This window comes from Strix aluco, chromosome 15, assembly GCF_031877795.1.
Source record: "Strix aluco isolate bStrAlu1 chromosome 15, bStrAlu1.hap1, whole genome shotgun sequence".
Classification (NCBI taxonomy): domain Eukaryota; kingdom Metazoa; phylum Chordata; class Aves; order Strigiformes; family Strigidae; genus Strix; species Strix aluco.
In genome coordinates this window covers 8,077,021-8,093,809 of record NC_133945.1, presented here as the reverse complement: position 1 = coordinate 8,093,809, position 16,789 = coordinate 8,077,021, and the positions used below count along the sequence as shown (strand labels likewise).

Sequence of the window (16,789 nt, the reverse complement as noted above, 5' to 3'; positions counted from 1 at the left end):
CTGAGCAAGTGAGGCTGCTGGTCCGTCAGGTTTCATCTGCTGCCAAGAGGTGTGGGGGTGCAGGGGAGCTGCCGTGGGGTGGAGGGTTCATCTCTGGTGCTCATCCTGTCCCCAGCTGCAGATGCAAAGGGGGGTCATCCCCGCTTCGCTCGCAGCCCCTTTCCTGGTGTCCCGGCTCAGAGGCACGGCGGTGGATGGGGACGTGTGTGTTGGGCTGTGTGAGGCGCCGACGTTCACCCTCCCAAGGAGGGGTGCGTGGCAAAACCACTTCACAGGACCAGCCCGGCGGTGGGGGGGCCCCAAACCGGCTCCTCCGCTCCGGGCATGCTTGGGTCGGGGCTGGGTGTGAGCAGTGGGGGAAGCTGTCCTGAACGCTGCTGTGGGGTTAAAGAGGGAGGAGAGCAGGCGGGTTTCACAGGGAGCCATCTCCTCCTCCTGCCACATCCCTGCAGGGCCTCCCAGGGAGTCAAGGGGTGCCTGTGGCAAGAGGGACCGAGTGGCCCAGGGTCCCCATGAGGAAATGGGGCTTCCTCCTGAGGCCACCCTCATCCCCTTTTTCCCCCGTCCTCGTTGCATTCCCTGGTGCAAAAATGCTCTGAGTGGGGAAGGGGGTCGGACCCAGACCTTACAGTCCTGGAGGCCTTGGCTGTGCTGAAGGCCAGCAAGACAAAGTTTCTAAGACTCCACTTGGAGCAGGACAAAGTTTCCATTGGGTTTTTATAGCTCCCGGAAAGTGAGGTTTTATTTTTGTTGTCTAAGACAAAAAATCCTCTTAGGAGCTGACTACCTGCGGTGGTGCAGGGTGGGCAACTGTGCATGCGCCATGCTGGGGGTCTGGGTTCAGCTTTGCTTTTCCTCCCTTGCTCCCTCCATCCCGTGGGGTCTGTGGATGCTGATGCTGGTTTTCACGAAGGAAAAGAGGAGGTTTTGGTGTCCCTGATGTATGACCGGTCCTGTTTGTGTGCCCACGCTGGGCACTGATGCTGCAGCACCTGTGATGGCTCCGTGCCACCCCTGAGCTGTCATAGGATGCTCCTGCCCAGGGACACAGCTTTGGGGAAAAAAAGCCCTTTTCCTGGGAAAGGAGGCTATTTCCCACAGCCTGCAGATGAGTAAACTGGGGGCCTTGGTGAGCTGATCTGAATTTCCTGCGGTCATAGGCTGAGGCCATCAAGCTCTACTCAATCGGCCCTTCTTTACATGGCTCAAGCTGCTTTTGGAAGGGTTTTACTGGCAGGCGAGCTGGTTTCCATGGTAAAAACCTAAACAGCATCTGCCAAAAATCTGTCTCCCCATTGGCCTGGCCATCTGGAGGGCACAAGGAGGCTTTGGCAGGGTGAGGAGGTGGCCATGGGCTGCTTTGGGTGCTCCTTCAGTGCCATCGGCAGCTCAGAGAGGTCCCTCTGCCCAGTCATTTATCCCCCAGGTGCAGGTTCACGCCGGGATGCAGGGGGACCCCAGTGTCACCGAGCCTGGTGGGCCACAGGCAGGCTGGGAATGGGGGGCACATGGCATCGCTGCCGGCACCATGCACCGGGAGCGGGTGGCTGCGTCGTAATCGGATGAGCTGGCGCCACTCCAGATGGACCTGTCAGCTCTTGTCAGTGCTGACACCCCCCTGGGTCCCTCCACATCCCCTCAGGCCCAGGGTGGGGGGCACCGCCTGTCCTGCTCCACCGTGTCTGCTAACCTCCCTGGCAAACTCCCATGTTTTGTTAACTTTAATGGGAACAACCTGACACGTGTGTCTGCCTGTCCGTAGTGCCTGAGCCGTCCTGCGCTGAGGGTGGTGGGGCCTTGCTGCTTTGCCACTCCCTGTCCCCAGCTGCCACCCCCCCACCCCAGAGGGGTTGCGGCTGCAAACCAAAGCTGGCTGCTCGGTGCCTTGCCTTGGTGTCCCCGTGCTGCAGCGGGGCAGCCATCCTTCCCTGGGCATTTAGCATAGGAAAGGTGTCTTGTTGGCAGCAGTGGACTGGACTGGGCTGGCAGGAGTCGTGTCTGCTGGTCTGTGTCCCCAGATGTGCAGCACAGGGGTTTGCTGTGTGCCAGCGCGGCGCACGGATGGGCCTGGGTACTTGTGGGCATCTTGGTGTGTAGGATCCTGGTTGTCCACCAGGAGAGCTTTTAGGGCTCAACTCTGTACTCATCTGCTCTTCTCCTTAAATGTTACTTCTTTCTCCTTCCCCTTGCAGCCGACAACCCTCCCACAGGGCACCATCAATATGAACCAGTGCACGGATGTGGTGGATGGGGAGAGCCGGACAGGGCAGAAATTCTCCTTGTGCATCCTGACGCCGGAGAAGGAGCACTTCATCCGGGCTGAGAACAAGGAGATCATCAGCGGGTGAGTGCAGATCTGGGGCTGAGCTGCTGCAGGGCTCTTCCCTTAGCTGGGAGGAAGAGGAGGGTGGGTAGGACGTTGCCCAAGGCTGGGTGCTGTGGCAGTGCGTACCCAGACTGATTCCTGAGTGACAGTCACAGCCTGCTGCAGGGATAATCCTGCGGACCAGGTGTAACTTCTGCCTCATGGTCAACTCTGGTCTTCTCCACCTTTTTGGCAGGGACAGGTTTTATTTCTCCTTCCTCGCTCCCCTGCCTGGTGGACCCTTGCCATTGCCTGGTGCTCTGCAGCAGAGTGGGGCCTGAGCACCCCCCAAGCCACCAGATTTATGGTGTGAGCATGAGAACTGACTTCAGCAGAGACCTGGGTGGCAGTGGATGATTTAAGTCCTTCCTCTGCACCTAGTTCGTGCGCTCAGCCTTGCCAGGCTGGAGCCTGAGGCTTCCCACCATGCCAGACACCTTTCAGAGCCAGTGCTCAAGTAAGCTCAGCCTCTGCTGGAAGCCTTGGCCAGGCCCTGGAGCTGAGATGCTCCTGAGTCACTCGTTTCTCATGAAGGCCACTGTTTTCAAGTCAGTTTGTTGTCTGCTACTGGGCAATATCCTGCTCCCTGCTGCAGAACAACACCCCCAGTGGCGTTTACCCCCGGGAGCGAGCTGAGCTACACTGGAGCATTCAGGGGATGCTCAGAGGATGCATCTGATACCGAGGTGTTCCTGAGTTGTCGGTGGCAGCAGAAAGCAGCTATTTACTGGCTGGGGGAAGAAGCTTGGCTGCAGGGTGAACACCAGAACAGGGCTGGAGCCGATGGGTGCTGGGGTGACCCCACGGTGCTTTTAGGACAGCATCTGAGCAGGCACCCAGCCCGCTGGCGCAGGTCCTGTCCCCTTACCAGCAGCAGGTCCTGTCGTCCCAGGGCTGGCATGTCTGACCCTGAACACCATACGCCCTCTGGTCCTCATTGTCCCTGGGCAGACGTGGCCTCCCAGGGCTGTGCATTCTGCATTTACCCCGTCCCCCTTGGGACTCTCTTTGCAGCACCCGCCTCTCCCTGCTCTGTCCCTGCGGGCAGGCTGGCGGGGGAACAGATGCCGCCCACCTCCCTGGTCCCAGTGGAGCATCTGACCTCCAAGGACGTTTAAAATATCACTCATAGGAGCTCCTGCCTCTGGGATGCAGTTGCTCAGCAACGCTGAGATTAGGCCACTAAAATGAGCAAATCACAGTAGATTTCCTGACTTCAGGTGTTGGATGGTGACCTAGAAATATCCTCGTCCAGCGCTCACGTGCTGGCTTGGGTTGAAGCCGGTGCTGGTGAGAGCCACGGGAGAGCCGAGCCGCCGGCACGCAGTGATGGGCTGCGATGGTGCTGCTGCTCACCTGCCAGCATTTCCCACGGGGGGTGTCTGGAGCTCGGTGCCTCCCTCCCAAAATTTGTTGACATTTGAAACTAGAGCAGAAAGTTGAAGGGGTGAAGCACTCGCTCCTTCCCACTCTTCCTGAGGCACAGCGTCTCCTGCTTGCCCGAGCCCTGGCAGCAGCAGAGTCAGTGCTTTCTGTGAGATGATTTCTATTTCCAAGCATTTTCTTTGGTTGTGATTCCCCCCATTTTGGTAAATACTGGTTGAAATAGGGATTTTTCTACCAAGAGCTTGGGATTTTGTTCAGTTACATGTTTTTATGCATTGAAACTTCCCTGCTCTACTGAGACAGGTGAGTGTGGATGATTCCCCCTCTGTGCAGCACCTCAGGCCAGCAGACATTCACAGTGGTGGGGTTGCAGCGGCTGCGGAGCCGGGGTGCAGAGTCATGGGGTAATCATGGCATGGGGGAACCAGCTTCTCTCCTCCAGCCAAGATAGGAGCAATGGCTGTGCCCCAAAACATGGCTAACCCCCATGCCCTGCTCTCTCCTCCCTCTCCCCACCCTCCGGTTCGCAGCTCAGCCTTTTGTTGCTGGTCCTGCCAGCCACGCGGGAGGGAGAGACATTGCAGAGCAAGGTGGGGCTGATTTATTGTTCATTGGCCCGGCGCTGGATTTTGAAGCAGCGCATTTGCTCCTGACTGCAAGCATTAATCATCCCGAAACAGTCCCACTCTGGGTGCAAGCCAGGCGGGTTTCATTTGCAGTTGCAGCACGACAGGAAGATTTCCCCAGCCGGAGGAGAATTTGTTTTACGTTCGTTGCATGCTTCTGGCATTTATTGCTTAACCAAAACCCACTTGATGTGGTCATCTCAAAATGCTTTACAGCAGCAGTGTGAGAAGTGGGGGGAACAGGAGAGGGAAGCAGGGACATCTGAAGCAGGAATGTTTTCCATCGGTCCACGGATGCCCGTGGAGTTTGCTGAGATGCAGGGGCAGGTCATCAGGCTGCAGCAGGAGGGCTCAGGGAGGGTCCCCCAAACAAGCAAGTTGTGCAGGGGATGGACTTCTCAAATGCCAAGTTCACACTGCTTTGTCTTGGACAGAAGTGCTTTGTGTGCAGTGTGCGGGCACTGGCATCGCTGAAGGAGGAAGGTCCTGCCGGAGGCCCTGTCCCTCTCAGTGGTCTTTCAGGATCCTCAAATCCCTGTCCTGTGTCAGCCTTGGCCTCGCTCTTGCAGTGAGTGGGGTTTGAGCCAAAGCACCCTGGGGTCATCCTTCTTCCCCTCCTGTCCTGTCCTGCCTCTTTTTTCCCCCAGGACCTGGCTGGGCTGATTTCTGGGTACTGATTACCACATTGACCCTGACCAGGCTGGAGAAGCTGAGCTCCTCCGTGTGCCCATCTCCAGCTCAGGGTTGTGCTTATGGCCAAGTTACAAACCCTGGAAGGCTGGTTTGCCTGGAAGGCTCCGTCTCTGGAGCTTGCAGGCAGCCTGCCCTGAAGGCAGGATGGGACAGCGTCTCCCCAGGAGCCACCCGTGGAGGGGAAGACCTTTGGGGTCCGCAGCCTGTGGGAAGCCGCGTTACACCCCGCAGTGAAGCACGAGCATCGCTCCCATCCCTGCGCGCTGCCCTTCAGCACAGGCCTCACCCTTTGCTTTCTCTGCCTGCAGGTGGCTGGAGATGCTGATAGTCTATCCGAGGACAAACAAGCAGAATCAGAAGAAGAAGAGGAAGGTAGAGCCCCCAACTCCCCAGGTAACCCCAGGGGGACACACACTGTCACCCTTGCCTCCCTCCGAGGGCCACAGCATTGCTCATCTCCCGGGGAAATCCCCCCAAACCAGCTGGCCTGCCAGCCCTCTGATGCTGCCTGCACCGAGGGCAGGAGCTGGGGTGAGCCCAGGCAGCAGGACGGTGTGAATTAATTCCTGGTCACCACTTCCCAGGGTCACACACTGCTGCTGCTGCTTTCCTGGTTGCTTTGGGGCCATGTTTCACCCCCCCGGGTGCTGTCTTGTGGCACCAGCCCTGCTCACGCCATCCCGGGAGTGGCCGCAAAGCCGTGTGGTCCCCGTGGGGGACGGAGGAGAGGTGCTGGCCATTCACGGGCCGTTTCGACAGAAACAAGATGAAATTCCATCGGGCTCCGGTTACCCCCTTTGAGATGACCCCAGAGATAATGGGAATGAAAGGAAAATACTAAAGGCCAGGGCCAGGCTGGGAGCTCCGGGGGCCGGAGCTGGGCTCTCCAGGGACCCGGTGGTGGCTTCGTGCTCACTTTGCCTATAAATGGTAAAAAGCGGGGCCGGCCGTGACTCACTCGTTCCTGCCGGGCTCCCACGTGGCCGGAGTGGGGGAGAATCCCACAGATGGGGAACGTGACCCCGAGGCCACTCTCGTCCCTCGCTGGGGCTGAGAACAGCCGCGTCCCTGAGGCTGCCTGACCTCCGGCTGCACATCCCACCACTGCGGGGGACCAGCTGGGAGAGCTCCTCTGGCCAAGCTGGGCTGTGACACTGGGGGGCTGAAAACAGCATCGGGGCTCCCCTGAGCCCTGGTTTTCAGGTCTCCTTCGATGAAATCCTCAGGATGGTCCTGGGCAAACCAGGCCATGGGTGGGTTTTGTATGGCGTTTATTTGAATCAAGTTTCCGCCACTTCACTGGATGAAGAGGTTCTGGGCAATGGGAAAAAAAACTGGGGGGAAGATGATCCTTTTTTGCACACCAGACTGGAAGTCTGAGCCACCCCGTGCCAAGGGCTGGGGTCGTCACAACCCTTCAAGTGCTGGCTCTGGTGATGCTCCAGGGAAGAGACCTCCTCCCTCCATGGCCAAGAGCTGATGTGTTATGAGTTGCCTGTCCTCAAGCCCCAGGGAGGGGGCTGCTGCATTTGGGGCACCCCAGCAAGCTCATGCAGCAGGGCAGGGATGCTCACCCCATCCCTGGCACAACACTAAACCCAGGCTGGGTTCAGGAGGGGGACAGGGTGGAGAGGAGAAGGGGCACAGAGCCAGAAAAACATCATTCTAGGTTACATTTCATTGCCATGGCAACTTCTTGGAAACCGTACAGGATCAGAGCTCCTGAGCACCAAATAAGGGAAGCGGCTGCGGGAAGGATGCTGGCTCCCCGCAGTCAAACGGGCTCCCCAGGTGCCTGGGGATGGGGTGAGCATGGAGCCTGGTGGCACTTTTCCCCACCTTGGCTTGGGGCAGACCACCCCGCTTGCTCCCCTCCTTCCACCCGCTCCATCCTATCGCTCCCACCCCCATGGTGCCGGAAAAAGACTCAAATTCACTTTTGCAAAAGCAACCTCTGCATGGGACCCACCACCAGACGGGTGCTGCGATGTCAGGCGCTCACAAGCAACATGCAAAAAGGCAGAAGGAAAATGCAAGAAGCATCTTTCCGGCATCTTCCAAATCATGCCAAAGCAGGCGGATGGTCCGGGGAAGGAGAGAAGATGCTGGGGAGAAAATCAGCACCAAATCCCCCTCGTGAAATGGCTTCTCCTGAAGTTGGCTGCGGTTCAGCTCGCTCTCCGTGTGCCGGCGGAGAAAGCCTGATTTCTTTCTAAAGACAGCCGCCCGCTAATCCGGCAGCAGATCATGTCTGAGACATGCTCAGGGAGGGACGGACACCTTTGTGATTTAAAAAAAAAATTTAAAACAATGGATATTTCTGCTTTTTCTCACTCCCACGTAGTTTTTCCTCCTCTGTGCTACAGCAGAGCTTGGCTGCAGCTGAGCGCTCCTAGGGCATCAGGGCCATTTTCAGCTCTCCCCATCGTTTTGCATCTTCCCCCTGCAAAAACACCGGGGTGGGAGCAACGCAGGCGAGGCTGGAAATATTGCTCTAGCTGCAGATTTTTGGACAGCAGTTGTTAGGTGCAATCTTAGAAGTTTTTTCATCTTTGCTTTGCAAGCAGGTTGCAGTCTTAGGGGAAAAAGGGCAGGTTTCTCTTGCAGCTTTTACCATGCTCCAGCAGAGTAGTGCAGGCAGCAGGCGAGACTGGGCGTTCTTTGCTGTCCCTGGGAAGTCAAGGCAAGATTTGGGGCTGAAATCTGGGATTTGAGGCGCTGCCCTCTGTTGCAGGACGGGTTTACACAGGGGTGCGGCAGGCTCGGGTAAGCAGAGCGTGCCCAGACACACTTAATGCGACTGGAGGCTGGTTTTGCTGATTTTGGTGCACGCTCCTTTTTGGAGCTGTTCATATTGCTGAGCGGCAAAGAGTTAATTTCTCTGCTTGCTTATAGACTGCTTTTTGGCCCTCATATCTCTGCCTAATTAAATACATATCTACAAATAATTATATGGGGGTGTGTGTAAGGGATATATAAAAATATATATCCTGAGCTGGTGATTAGCTTTGGGCTTTCAAATCAATGAATTAGAGAGTGATTGAGGGGTGGAGGAGACCTTGGAGATTGTCTGGTCCGACCCCCTGCTCAAGCGGGGTCCCCTCAAGCAGGATGCCTGTGAACTCTGGATCATTTACCTCCAACACTGCATTCCTTTAGAGTGAAATTTCCAAGGGGATTTTTTTAAAAAAATCGAGGTCATTTGCTGCTTGTTGTGGCTGTGCTTGGAGCCAGGACCCACTCCCTGGGAGATCCCTGGTTGCTCTGGCGCAGCCTCGCAAAAGCCGATCTGGAGGTGCGGGGCTAAAACCCACCGGTGGCTCTGCTGACGTGGGAGGGGGGACAGAGGGGATGCTCTTGGCAGCCTGTGTCCCCAGCCTGTGGCTGCCAGCTCGGGCGCTCCTGGATTCCCCCTGCTCTGTGGAAGGGAAACAAGCAGCTGGGAAACCTCCCATAATCCAGCGACTTTGGAGGGGGGTTAGTTGTCACTGATTTATTGGTGGCTTTAAGGAAAATAATCTGCTAATGCAGAAGCTTAATACGACAACAGCAAAACATCTGCTAACAAAGAAAGCCAAACCCTAAATGAGTTGTGAAAGCTGCTGCCTTTTCTGGGGTGTGCACTGAACCTGGGCTGCCCGGGCTATGGCCACCAAGATGGCATCATCATCTGATGGACTCCAGAGCCCCTTGTTAGCTAGAGAAGAGTTTAAGATGATGGGTATTGTTTTAAAATAGCATAAAGCTCAATGCAATGTTGTATTTCCTTTTTAAAACAAGCAGCCTGTTGGGTAACCGAAGCACCCGGGAGGACTACAGCGCCGGTTGGGTTTTATTCTTTTTATCAGTGGCCCGTAGCAAACCAGCTGTGACAAACAAACAACGTGGCTGCTGGTGGCAGGGAATTATTTTTCTCCTCCATCCTGTCTCCTTTAGCTTGATTTCTTTTGGTTTTTTTCATGTTAGTTATAACACTCAGAAAAATTCAGTCCTGGCAGATGGGGCCTGGGAGAGCAGCCTGGTGTTGGTCTGTCTTTGTGAAAGGCAGTGGCTGCCCGTGAGACAGCCCGCAGAGGGACCGGGGATGTGCAGAAGGACCAGGGACATGGGGAAGGATCAGGGACATGCCAGAGGGAAATGGAGAATGCTGTGTTTTTTTGCATCAATTGCATCAGTTACAGAGGGTGCACTATCACCCCAAACTGGGTTTTGGTGGAGGTGAGGGGAGTACTACCAGGTTCCCCAACAGACCCGTTTCTCTGTGGGTCTGTGGCGTTGCACGTGGATTTGGGTGCAGAGCCCCACACGTGCACCGTGCGGCTTTTGGGAAGAGCTGTTGTGCTGGAGCGTAAGCGGAGCCGCATGGGACCCTGCACGCTGAGGAAGAACCAGGGCTTGAAGTGAGATGAGCTTTTCTCAAGGAGTTACATGTTGGTGGCCACAGCGTCCTGCGCACCACACCGGGAGGGACGGTTCCCATGCAAAAACAAAGCCAACGAGCCCCTCTGCTGCCACAGCACCCAGGCGAAGGTTTCCTTCATTTGTCAGCTCGCCTTTGCTCTGGATATTTTCCCAGCTGGATGCGTGGGGAGGTGCGGCTGGTTTTGGGAGCCCTCCCTGGGGGAGGGATGTTTCCTTTCTTGCTGTGAGAGTGGTGATGGTCCCTTTGGCTGAGGAAGTCCTGACCCGTCGCCCTGCTGCACTGCCCTGGGGCAGGGTTTCCACCTCGAGCTTGTCCCCTTGGGAACGCGGCGGTGGCACATGGTTGAGCCCCGTCGCTGTCCCTGTCCCCATCCTGTCACAACATGGGCAGCACGTGTGGGGACAGCCCCATGGGGACCCCTCTAACCCTGCTGTCTCCCCTGTTCTCTTTAGGAGCCCGGTCCTGCTAAGATGGCCGTGACCAGCAGCAACATCCCCAGTGCGGAGAAGGTCCCGGCCACCAAGTCCACGCTTTGGCAGGAAGAAATGAGGGGCAAAGACCAAGTGGATGGGGGCAGCGGCATCAGCCCGGCGCAGAGCCCGGTGCAAGGCCAGGCTGGGGGTTCCAGCTCCCTGAAGGATGCTGTGCTGGACAGCAAGGAAGGTGAGGGACAAGGGTGCCAGCACTGGTGTGATGCTGCGGTGACCCAGTTCAGGCAGCTGAGCTGGCAGAAAACCATCATAGTGGGAAAAGTTTTGTGCAGGTTTGGTTCCTGGAGCATCCCAGCAAGAAGGGGGAGGCAGACCTTGTCCCTGCTGTGCGGGGACTGGAGTGAGCCATTACAAGCTGGAGTTCAGGAAGGAAGAAATCTGCATCACGTGCTGGAAAATCACAGCATGGGGCCCAATCCTGCCCCGGTAGGGAAAGGAGGCTACCTGCCTTCGCAGGCGATGTTGCCCTCGGGCTGGGGGCAAAACAAGGAGAAAAATGCCTTTTGTAGCCTGTTCGCATCCCCGCCTGGGGCAGCTGGAGGGCACGGGGCCATGCTGCGCTCAGCCCGGCTGCCGGGGCTGCCAAGCCCTGAGCGCCGCTTCCTCCGCCAGCCCCTGCGTCAGGGTCCTGTTTACATTCGGTCTCCCCAATGAGTCCCTGGAAGGCGCCGGGGCCACGGCATTGTTCTCCTTGGAACAATAGGGGCTGGGGACTCTTCCTGCCGGCCGCGGACAGGTCCCCTGCGCTGCAGCCGTTTCCTTTATCTGCCCGCTCGGATGGGGAACGCTTCCTGCCCACGCCCGGCTGCCAGCAGCGGGGTGTCCCATCGCCTTGCACCCACGGAACTGTGGTCGATGCCGGGCTGGGAAGGACAGGGATGGAAATGGGTGCAGAGTGGTGACTCTTTCTTGGTTTGAAGGTTTCGGTCTTTCATTTGTGCAAGCTTGACCCAAGGGTTGGACCAGCATCCCCAGCTCCCTGCAGACCATCCCACCATCGCTGAGGGCATGAAGGGTGGTCAGGGTGGAAAGGCCAAGGGTGCAAGAGGTGGCACTGCATGGGGCTGTGGGGCTCTTGTTTCCTGCTCCTGTCCTGGGTGGAATCAGAGGTTTTTTTGTTAAAAGCAGAACTCAGACTTGAAACCAAGCACAGTGACTTCTCTGTCCCTTAGATGAGAACTCCATGAACGGAGACCGGATAGACTGCGGGCGGAAGACGCGTGTTGAGAGTGGGTACTTTTCCTTGGAGAAGACCAAGCAAGACTCGAAGCTTGAAGAGCAGCAGCTGCCGCCCCCGCCGAGCCCGCCCAGCCCCAGCACCCCGAACAACAGGTACAGTTATCCCAAATCGCCCTCGCAGGAGCATGCCCAGCCCTTTCCTTCCCCAGGTACCCGATCAGGCGACCGAATGATTCACAGCTTCTCTCTGAACTCCTTGGACTCGAAGAGCAGTTGCCCCATGCACAAGGACTCCAGCAGCAGAGATGTAGGAAGGGGAGCTGAAAAATCGGGGCGTCCCCTTTCTTTTAAAGCCAGCCGGCAGTACACCACCCTGGCCGACGTTCCCAAGGCCATTAGGATCAGTAATCGTGAGGCCTTCCAGGTGGAGAGGAAGCGGCTAGAGCGGAGAACCCGGGCCCGTAGCCCTGGGAGAGAAGAAGTGGCCCGGCTCTTTGGCAATGAGAGAAGGTAAGGGATGAGTGGCTCATCTCCTCCTTGCATGCTTGCAATGGCAGCGAGGCCCTGTCCCTGCTGCAGCCCTGGACGGAGCAGGAGATATTTGCTGGGTGAAGCCCCTTTGTATTCCAGTGCTCCTGGGTTTAAGGATGCCCATCCACACCGGCCAGGCGGTGGGATGGCCTTAGTGCCAGCGGGCAAGTGTCACCCTGCCTGGCTGCTCTGGGGACAGCGGGCTGAGGTGGGTGATGTTCAGTGGCTGTATTTGCAAGCAGGCCCACCCTCCCTGTCCCCTCCCGGCACACGCTGGCAGCTGGCACCATTAATTAGGTTAGCTCTCTAAATGGTGTTAGCGCTGGGTGCGTTACGCAACTGCCTAATGAGCTGAGAGAGGTTTCAAAATGTCATGGCATTAATCTGGGAGAGGAGAGGCGGGTGCAGTGCCGAGGCAGGGCTGCAAAACAGCTCAGTGCAGAGGAGGACGAGGAGGGCATCCGCACACACGCCTGCACTGCGCACTGGCGTGCTTTGCTTGGTGCTCTCCGGGCGAGGCGAAGGATGGGCTCGACTTGCCCTGGGAGAGGCGCATTTATGCTGTGAGGGCAGCAGAGCAAACCGGGAGACGGGCCCCGGGCGAGAGGGACGCCTGCCAGTCTGATTTTCTTGCCCTGGTTTTCCTCCGGGCATGTTCTCTCTCGCACAGTTTCAGCCGGCGCTTCTCCTCTGTCTCTTCCCAGCCCCTAAAGGACTGTTTTCCAGCCTGGCTTCCTCACGCTGAGAGCTGGGAGCGGGTCTGGGGAGGGTGGTGCAGCTTTGTGCCGGTGCCACCGGTTGGCAGGAGGATGCCAAACCCAGCCCAGCCTCGGCAGCATGCACAGAGAGCGCCAGGCTGGGGATAAAGGAGAAGAGCATGGGGTTGGCTTTCTCTGCCTTGGGAATTGGGTGGGAGGAGAATAGAGGCCATAGAGGGTCCCCTTGGCCACACCGGCTGGGGACGGGACTAAGGAAGGGCTGGTGGCTGCTGGGTTGCAGGCTGGACTGCTGCAGCGTGTTGGCCCGGGTGTGGGTGAGATGTGTCCCTGCTGGGTTTGCTTGCAGAGGACGCCCTGGCCAGCACCTGCCCTGGTGTGAGAGGACAGCACGTTCCTCCGGTGCTGACAGTCCCTCGCTCTGGCCCTGGGGGGTATCGTGCACCACTGTGATCCAGCACCGAGCTGGGATGTGCTGGCCGAGGACAGGGAGGAGCAGATTTACAGGCAGATAACGGGGCCCGGGAGAGGATGCTGCTGGCAGAGACTGTCCTTTTTTAATGTCAGCCCCACTCATTGCCTGCTGGCGGGTGCCTTTTCCCAGGGAAAGTCTGTTTTTCCCAGCCCAGCTGGGCTCCTGGGGCTGTTAACAGGTTTTTATTGCTTTATTAGTATTGGCAAAAATTCTCCTGTGTCAGCCCAGGGCCTTTACCAGAGCAGGATGGGTGTAGGGAGAGGAGTGGGCGCAGCATGGGCTGAGCCCAGTCCAGCATTTGGGAGGGGGGTGATGGCAGAGAGTAGGGTGAAGGGTCCCCACCTGCCAGAGGGTTTGTCTGGAGATCGCAGCCCACGGCGCCGGGGGAGTGTGCCGTGAGCAGGGACAGCTACGCAGACAGTGTTTAGGGATGGGCACGTTTGCTTTCTCCTCTGGTAGCCGGGGAACTGGCCCGTTCAGGTGGTGTGGGTGGAGGGGCCATGTGTCCCGGAGCTTGGGTGGACTCAGCAGGGCACGGAGAGGCAGTCCAACATCGCACCAGAGAATTAACATTCACTAGCACCCTGCTCAGCTTGGCTTGGCTGCTTTTTAAATTTGAGTTTATGTAGTCCACATATCCCTCCCATTTTTCTCCTCCAAGCTCAGGCTGTGCTGTTTGAGGTTGAGCAAATACAATAACTCACTTCCATGCTGTGGGGTCAGCTTTTCCCCCCGGGTTTAACACCATTTCTAATAATCCTTCTCAGTAACCCACTAACACGTCCAGGAACGCTTGCCTGAAATCACTTGCCCATATGCCAACCCCATAGGCGCCAGCCGGGCATCGTTCAGATCTGCCTTTCATCTCCCAGTGCAGCCAAACAAACTTGCTCTGATTCTGTTGATATTTTCGGCTCTTCCTCCCATTTTTTTTTTTTTTTTGTTTACCCACTTTAAATGTCAGAGCTATGGATGGAAAAGAATTATTTTAGGTACCCGGTGCAGCATCCTGAGTGACACACCTGTAGGTTTAGCTCCAGATAAAGCCATTTTTCAAGGCTTCTTGCCCTGTTCCCTTATAATAAGAGATATTACGTGACTTAAGTCCTGGACTGTGCAGGAAATTTTCTGTGTTGACCATTTATACCTGACGCTGACTCCACACCCCATGCAGACGTCTGAGCTCACAGCCACTCAGAAATGTGAATCAGAAAACAGGAGATAATCTCCAGGATTTTGGTGGAGCGGCAGCATGCGAGTTCCCTCTGCTGGCACGCAGCAGGACGGGGCTGCCGGCACTGCGCTGCCCACACCACGCTGCCTGCATCGTGCTGCCCGCACCGCGCTGCCTGCACCGCGCAGGGATGCCCAGCCAGGTGTGGGGAGAGAGTGCTGTGCCTCGGGTCTCCTGCCTCAGACCCATCCCTAGGGAGAAGGAGCAGGGGCAGCTCTTTGGAAACCCCATGGATGAACCTTGAAGCCTGTTTCACACACAAAATCCCAGCTGGAGGGGGCTGCAGGGACGTCCTCGGACACTGGTCCTGTTTCCCAGCGGGACTCTGCAGCCACAGGGATAAATCCTGGCACATCTCAGGAGGGTGCCAGCAGCTTTGGGAAGGAGACCACTGTTGGGTGGGGAGTCTTCGGGGTGCACAGACCTGGAGCCCCTTCCTCTGGGTGTGCGGCTGCGGGCTCACCCACCTCCTGCAGCTCCCCAGGGAGCATTGGGATTTCTGGTTGGCAAACTTGGCATTTCTTGCAGATTTTTAGGGATGCAGCCTCTAAAACCACGGCTTTCCCAGCTGACCCCACGTTCTGCTTGTGCTGGCAAGGGTCTGCTGTGGCATCTGCCGTGTCTGCTGTAGGAGCATGGTCAGGGGGCTGAGGCATATTTCGAGCCTCGATAAATAGCAGAGCTGCCTGAAATTGCTTAAAAGACTTTCCTTTCTCAAATTCCTTCTCTGGAGCTTCTTGAGGTGTAAGTCTCTGCTCTGAATGCTGCTTCTACCCATAGAGAGGAGCGCCTGCTCTCCCAAGCATAAGTTTTTTTTTTCTTGTAAAACTATCCTCTTCATTTTTGTGGACCTTTTGGAAAAATTCCTCTTCCTTTTCCTGACACTTACTGTCTTTCTTTCTGCTAAATAATGAATGAATCCAATAAAAACAAGCCCTTTCTTCCAATCAAAGAAAATCACTTTAACGATAGCTCGTGCTGGTCTTTATAGCTTTCCTTCCCACCGCACACACCCCTCCACCTAACAGCCGAGATCTGCAGCTCGGGATTAGTGGCCTGGAAAATATTAACAGCCTGCATGGCCGAGGAACTCCTTGGGACGAGCTTTGTAGTTGAGAAAGCACTAAATGGCGCCGCAGCTTTTAAAACGCTTCTTGGTACCTGTCCGCAGCCTTGTTTTGTCAACACGGAGCTGCTGTTCAGAGGGAGCAGCTCTCTCCTCGGCACAGTGGGGAGAAGAGAGTCCTTCCCCTCCCCGTCCCCTCAGGATCTCTGAGCTGTAACCTCTCTGAAATGTTGAGCTAATGGGAAAAAAAACCATGATTCTTTCCTGTAATCTGGACGATATTAACCCTTGGGGCTGTGATTTGGTAGCAGTGATTTATTTTTCTCCTCCCTTTTTCAATGATGAATTACTGGAATGATTTTGATTTTGTTTTGTATGTAGATGCAGATATATAATTTCCTCTTCTGTTCATTCATTTTCCAGCCTTGTTTTCTTCCAGGTCTTGTTGCTCTCCACCTTCTCCTGCTGTGTTGCTGTGTGACGTGTCCGCCTTTACTTCGCCTGCTTCGCTACCATCTCATCTCAATCTCAAGCCGTAGAACAACCTGGTGGTGCAGCCCCTTTCATGAGAAATCAACCTGCTTTTGATTTTGGGTTTTTTTGGGTTTTTTTTAGTTTTCTGGTTGTTTTTTTTTTCTCCTGATTTGTTTTTCTTCAGGCCTTCACCTAATAGGGTACAGACAATGTTAATTCATTGACCTTCCTCCTAAACTGAGACTCACAGAAGGCTGGGCCAGTGTAAAAAGGGTTAAGAAATTGTGACTCCAAAACAGTTACGAAGGAGGTGGATTTATGCTCGGCAGGCTGGCTTATGTGAGCGGACATCTCGTGAGCAGAACACCCCACAGAGATTGGGAGCTCTGCGTGAGCCCAGGATCTGCCCGCTCCCAGTCTGCAAACTGGGAGGCAGCAGGGGCTGAACAGGTGTCCCATAAAAACATCAGAGGTGTTTGAATTTACAAAGCAAAGTATTCCCCACCAATTTTGTCCCTTCCTCTTTGCTTGTGGGCTTCAGCGCCTGGTCCTGGCAGCCTGGCTCTGAGCAGCAGTGGTGGGGGCCCCCGGTTTGCTGGGGGATGTGATGTGCTCAGACTGTTCGTCTCATTTATGGAACTTAGTGCAAATGTTGGTTGAAAACTGAACATCTCATGTTTTTTGAGTCCTTAACCTGCTGTTCCTTTTTATGGGAAGTGTTAAAAATGGGTATTGTTGGATAACCTGTTTCCCCTCATGTGGTTGCCGTTGTGATTTTCATGCACGTTAGAGGTTCAGCAGAGCAAGCAGTCCTGAGTTTAGACGCAGCAGACGTGGATCCAAATTTTGAGTCAAGAACCCACCCGGATTGAGCATTCTGGGGAGGTTCAAAATCGAGCTTTAAACCTCACAGCCTGGAGCTCAGCTGGCGTGTGTGTTGGTGGTGGGTTATTGCTTCACATTCCCAGGTTGTGATTAAAGACCTGAGGTTGTTACTTGCCCAAAACCCCTGGGCATGCAAACTTTGACACCAGCAGGTCCTTTGAAAATTCCAGTATTTCCTCTCCTGTGGGTCAGCGAGCAGCTTTTTATGCTGAAACAGCCCTTTTAATTCCACCTGCAAAGGCCTG

The 16,789-nt window shown here is 55.9% G+C and overlaps 1 protein-coding gene across 9 annotated transcripts in view; it reads left to right on the top strand.

The window, feature by feature from the left end:
* Positions 1-16,789, top strand: part of MPRIP (myosin phosphatase Rho interacting protein) — an 88,712-nt gene that overhangs the window by 33,020 nt on the left and 38,903 nt on the right. For 3 of the 9 annotated variants that reach the window (XM_074841207.1, XM_074841211.1, XM_074841210.1), the window contains exons 4-8: positions 2,193-2,344; positions 5,379-5,463; positions 9,946-10,156; positions 11,157-11,316; positions 11,404-11,673. In XM_074841207.1, coding sequence (XP_074697308.1) covers positions 2,193-2,344; positions 5,379-5,463; positions 9,946-10,156; positions 11,157-11,316; positions 11,404-11,673 — 878 coding nt within the window. Of the gene's footprint in view, positions 1-2,192; positions 2,345-5,378; positions 5,464-9,945; positions 10,157-11,156; positions 11,674-16,789 lie in introns of those variants that run through there. The other 6 variants (XM_074841214.1, XM_074841215.1, XM_074841212.1 and 3 more) reach the window with 4 other exon arrangements.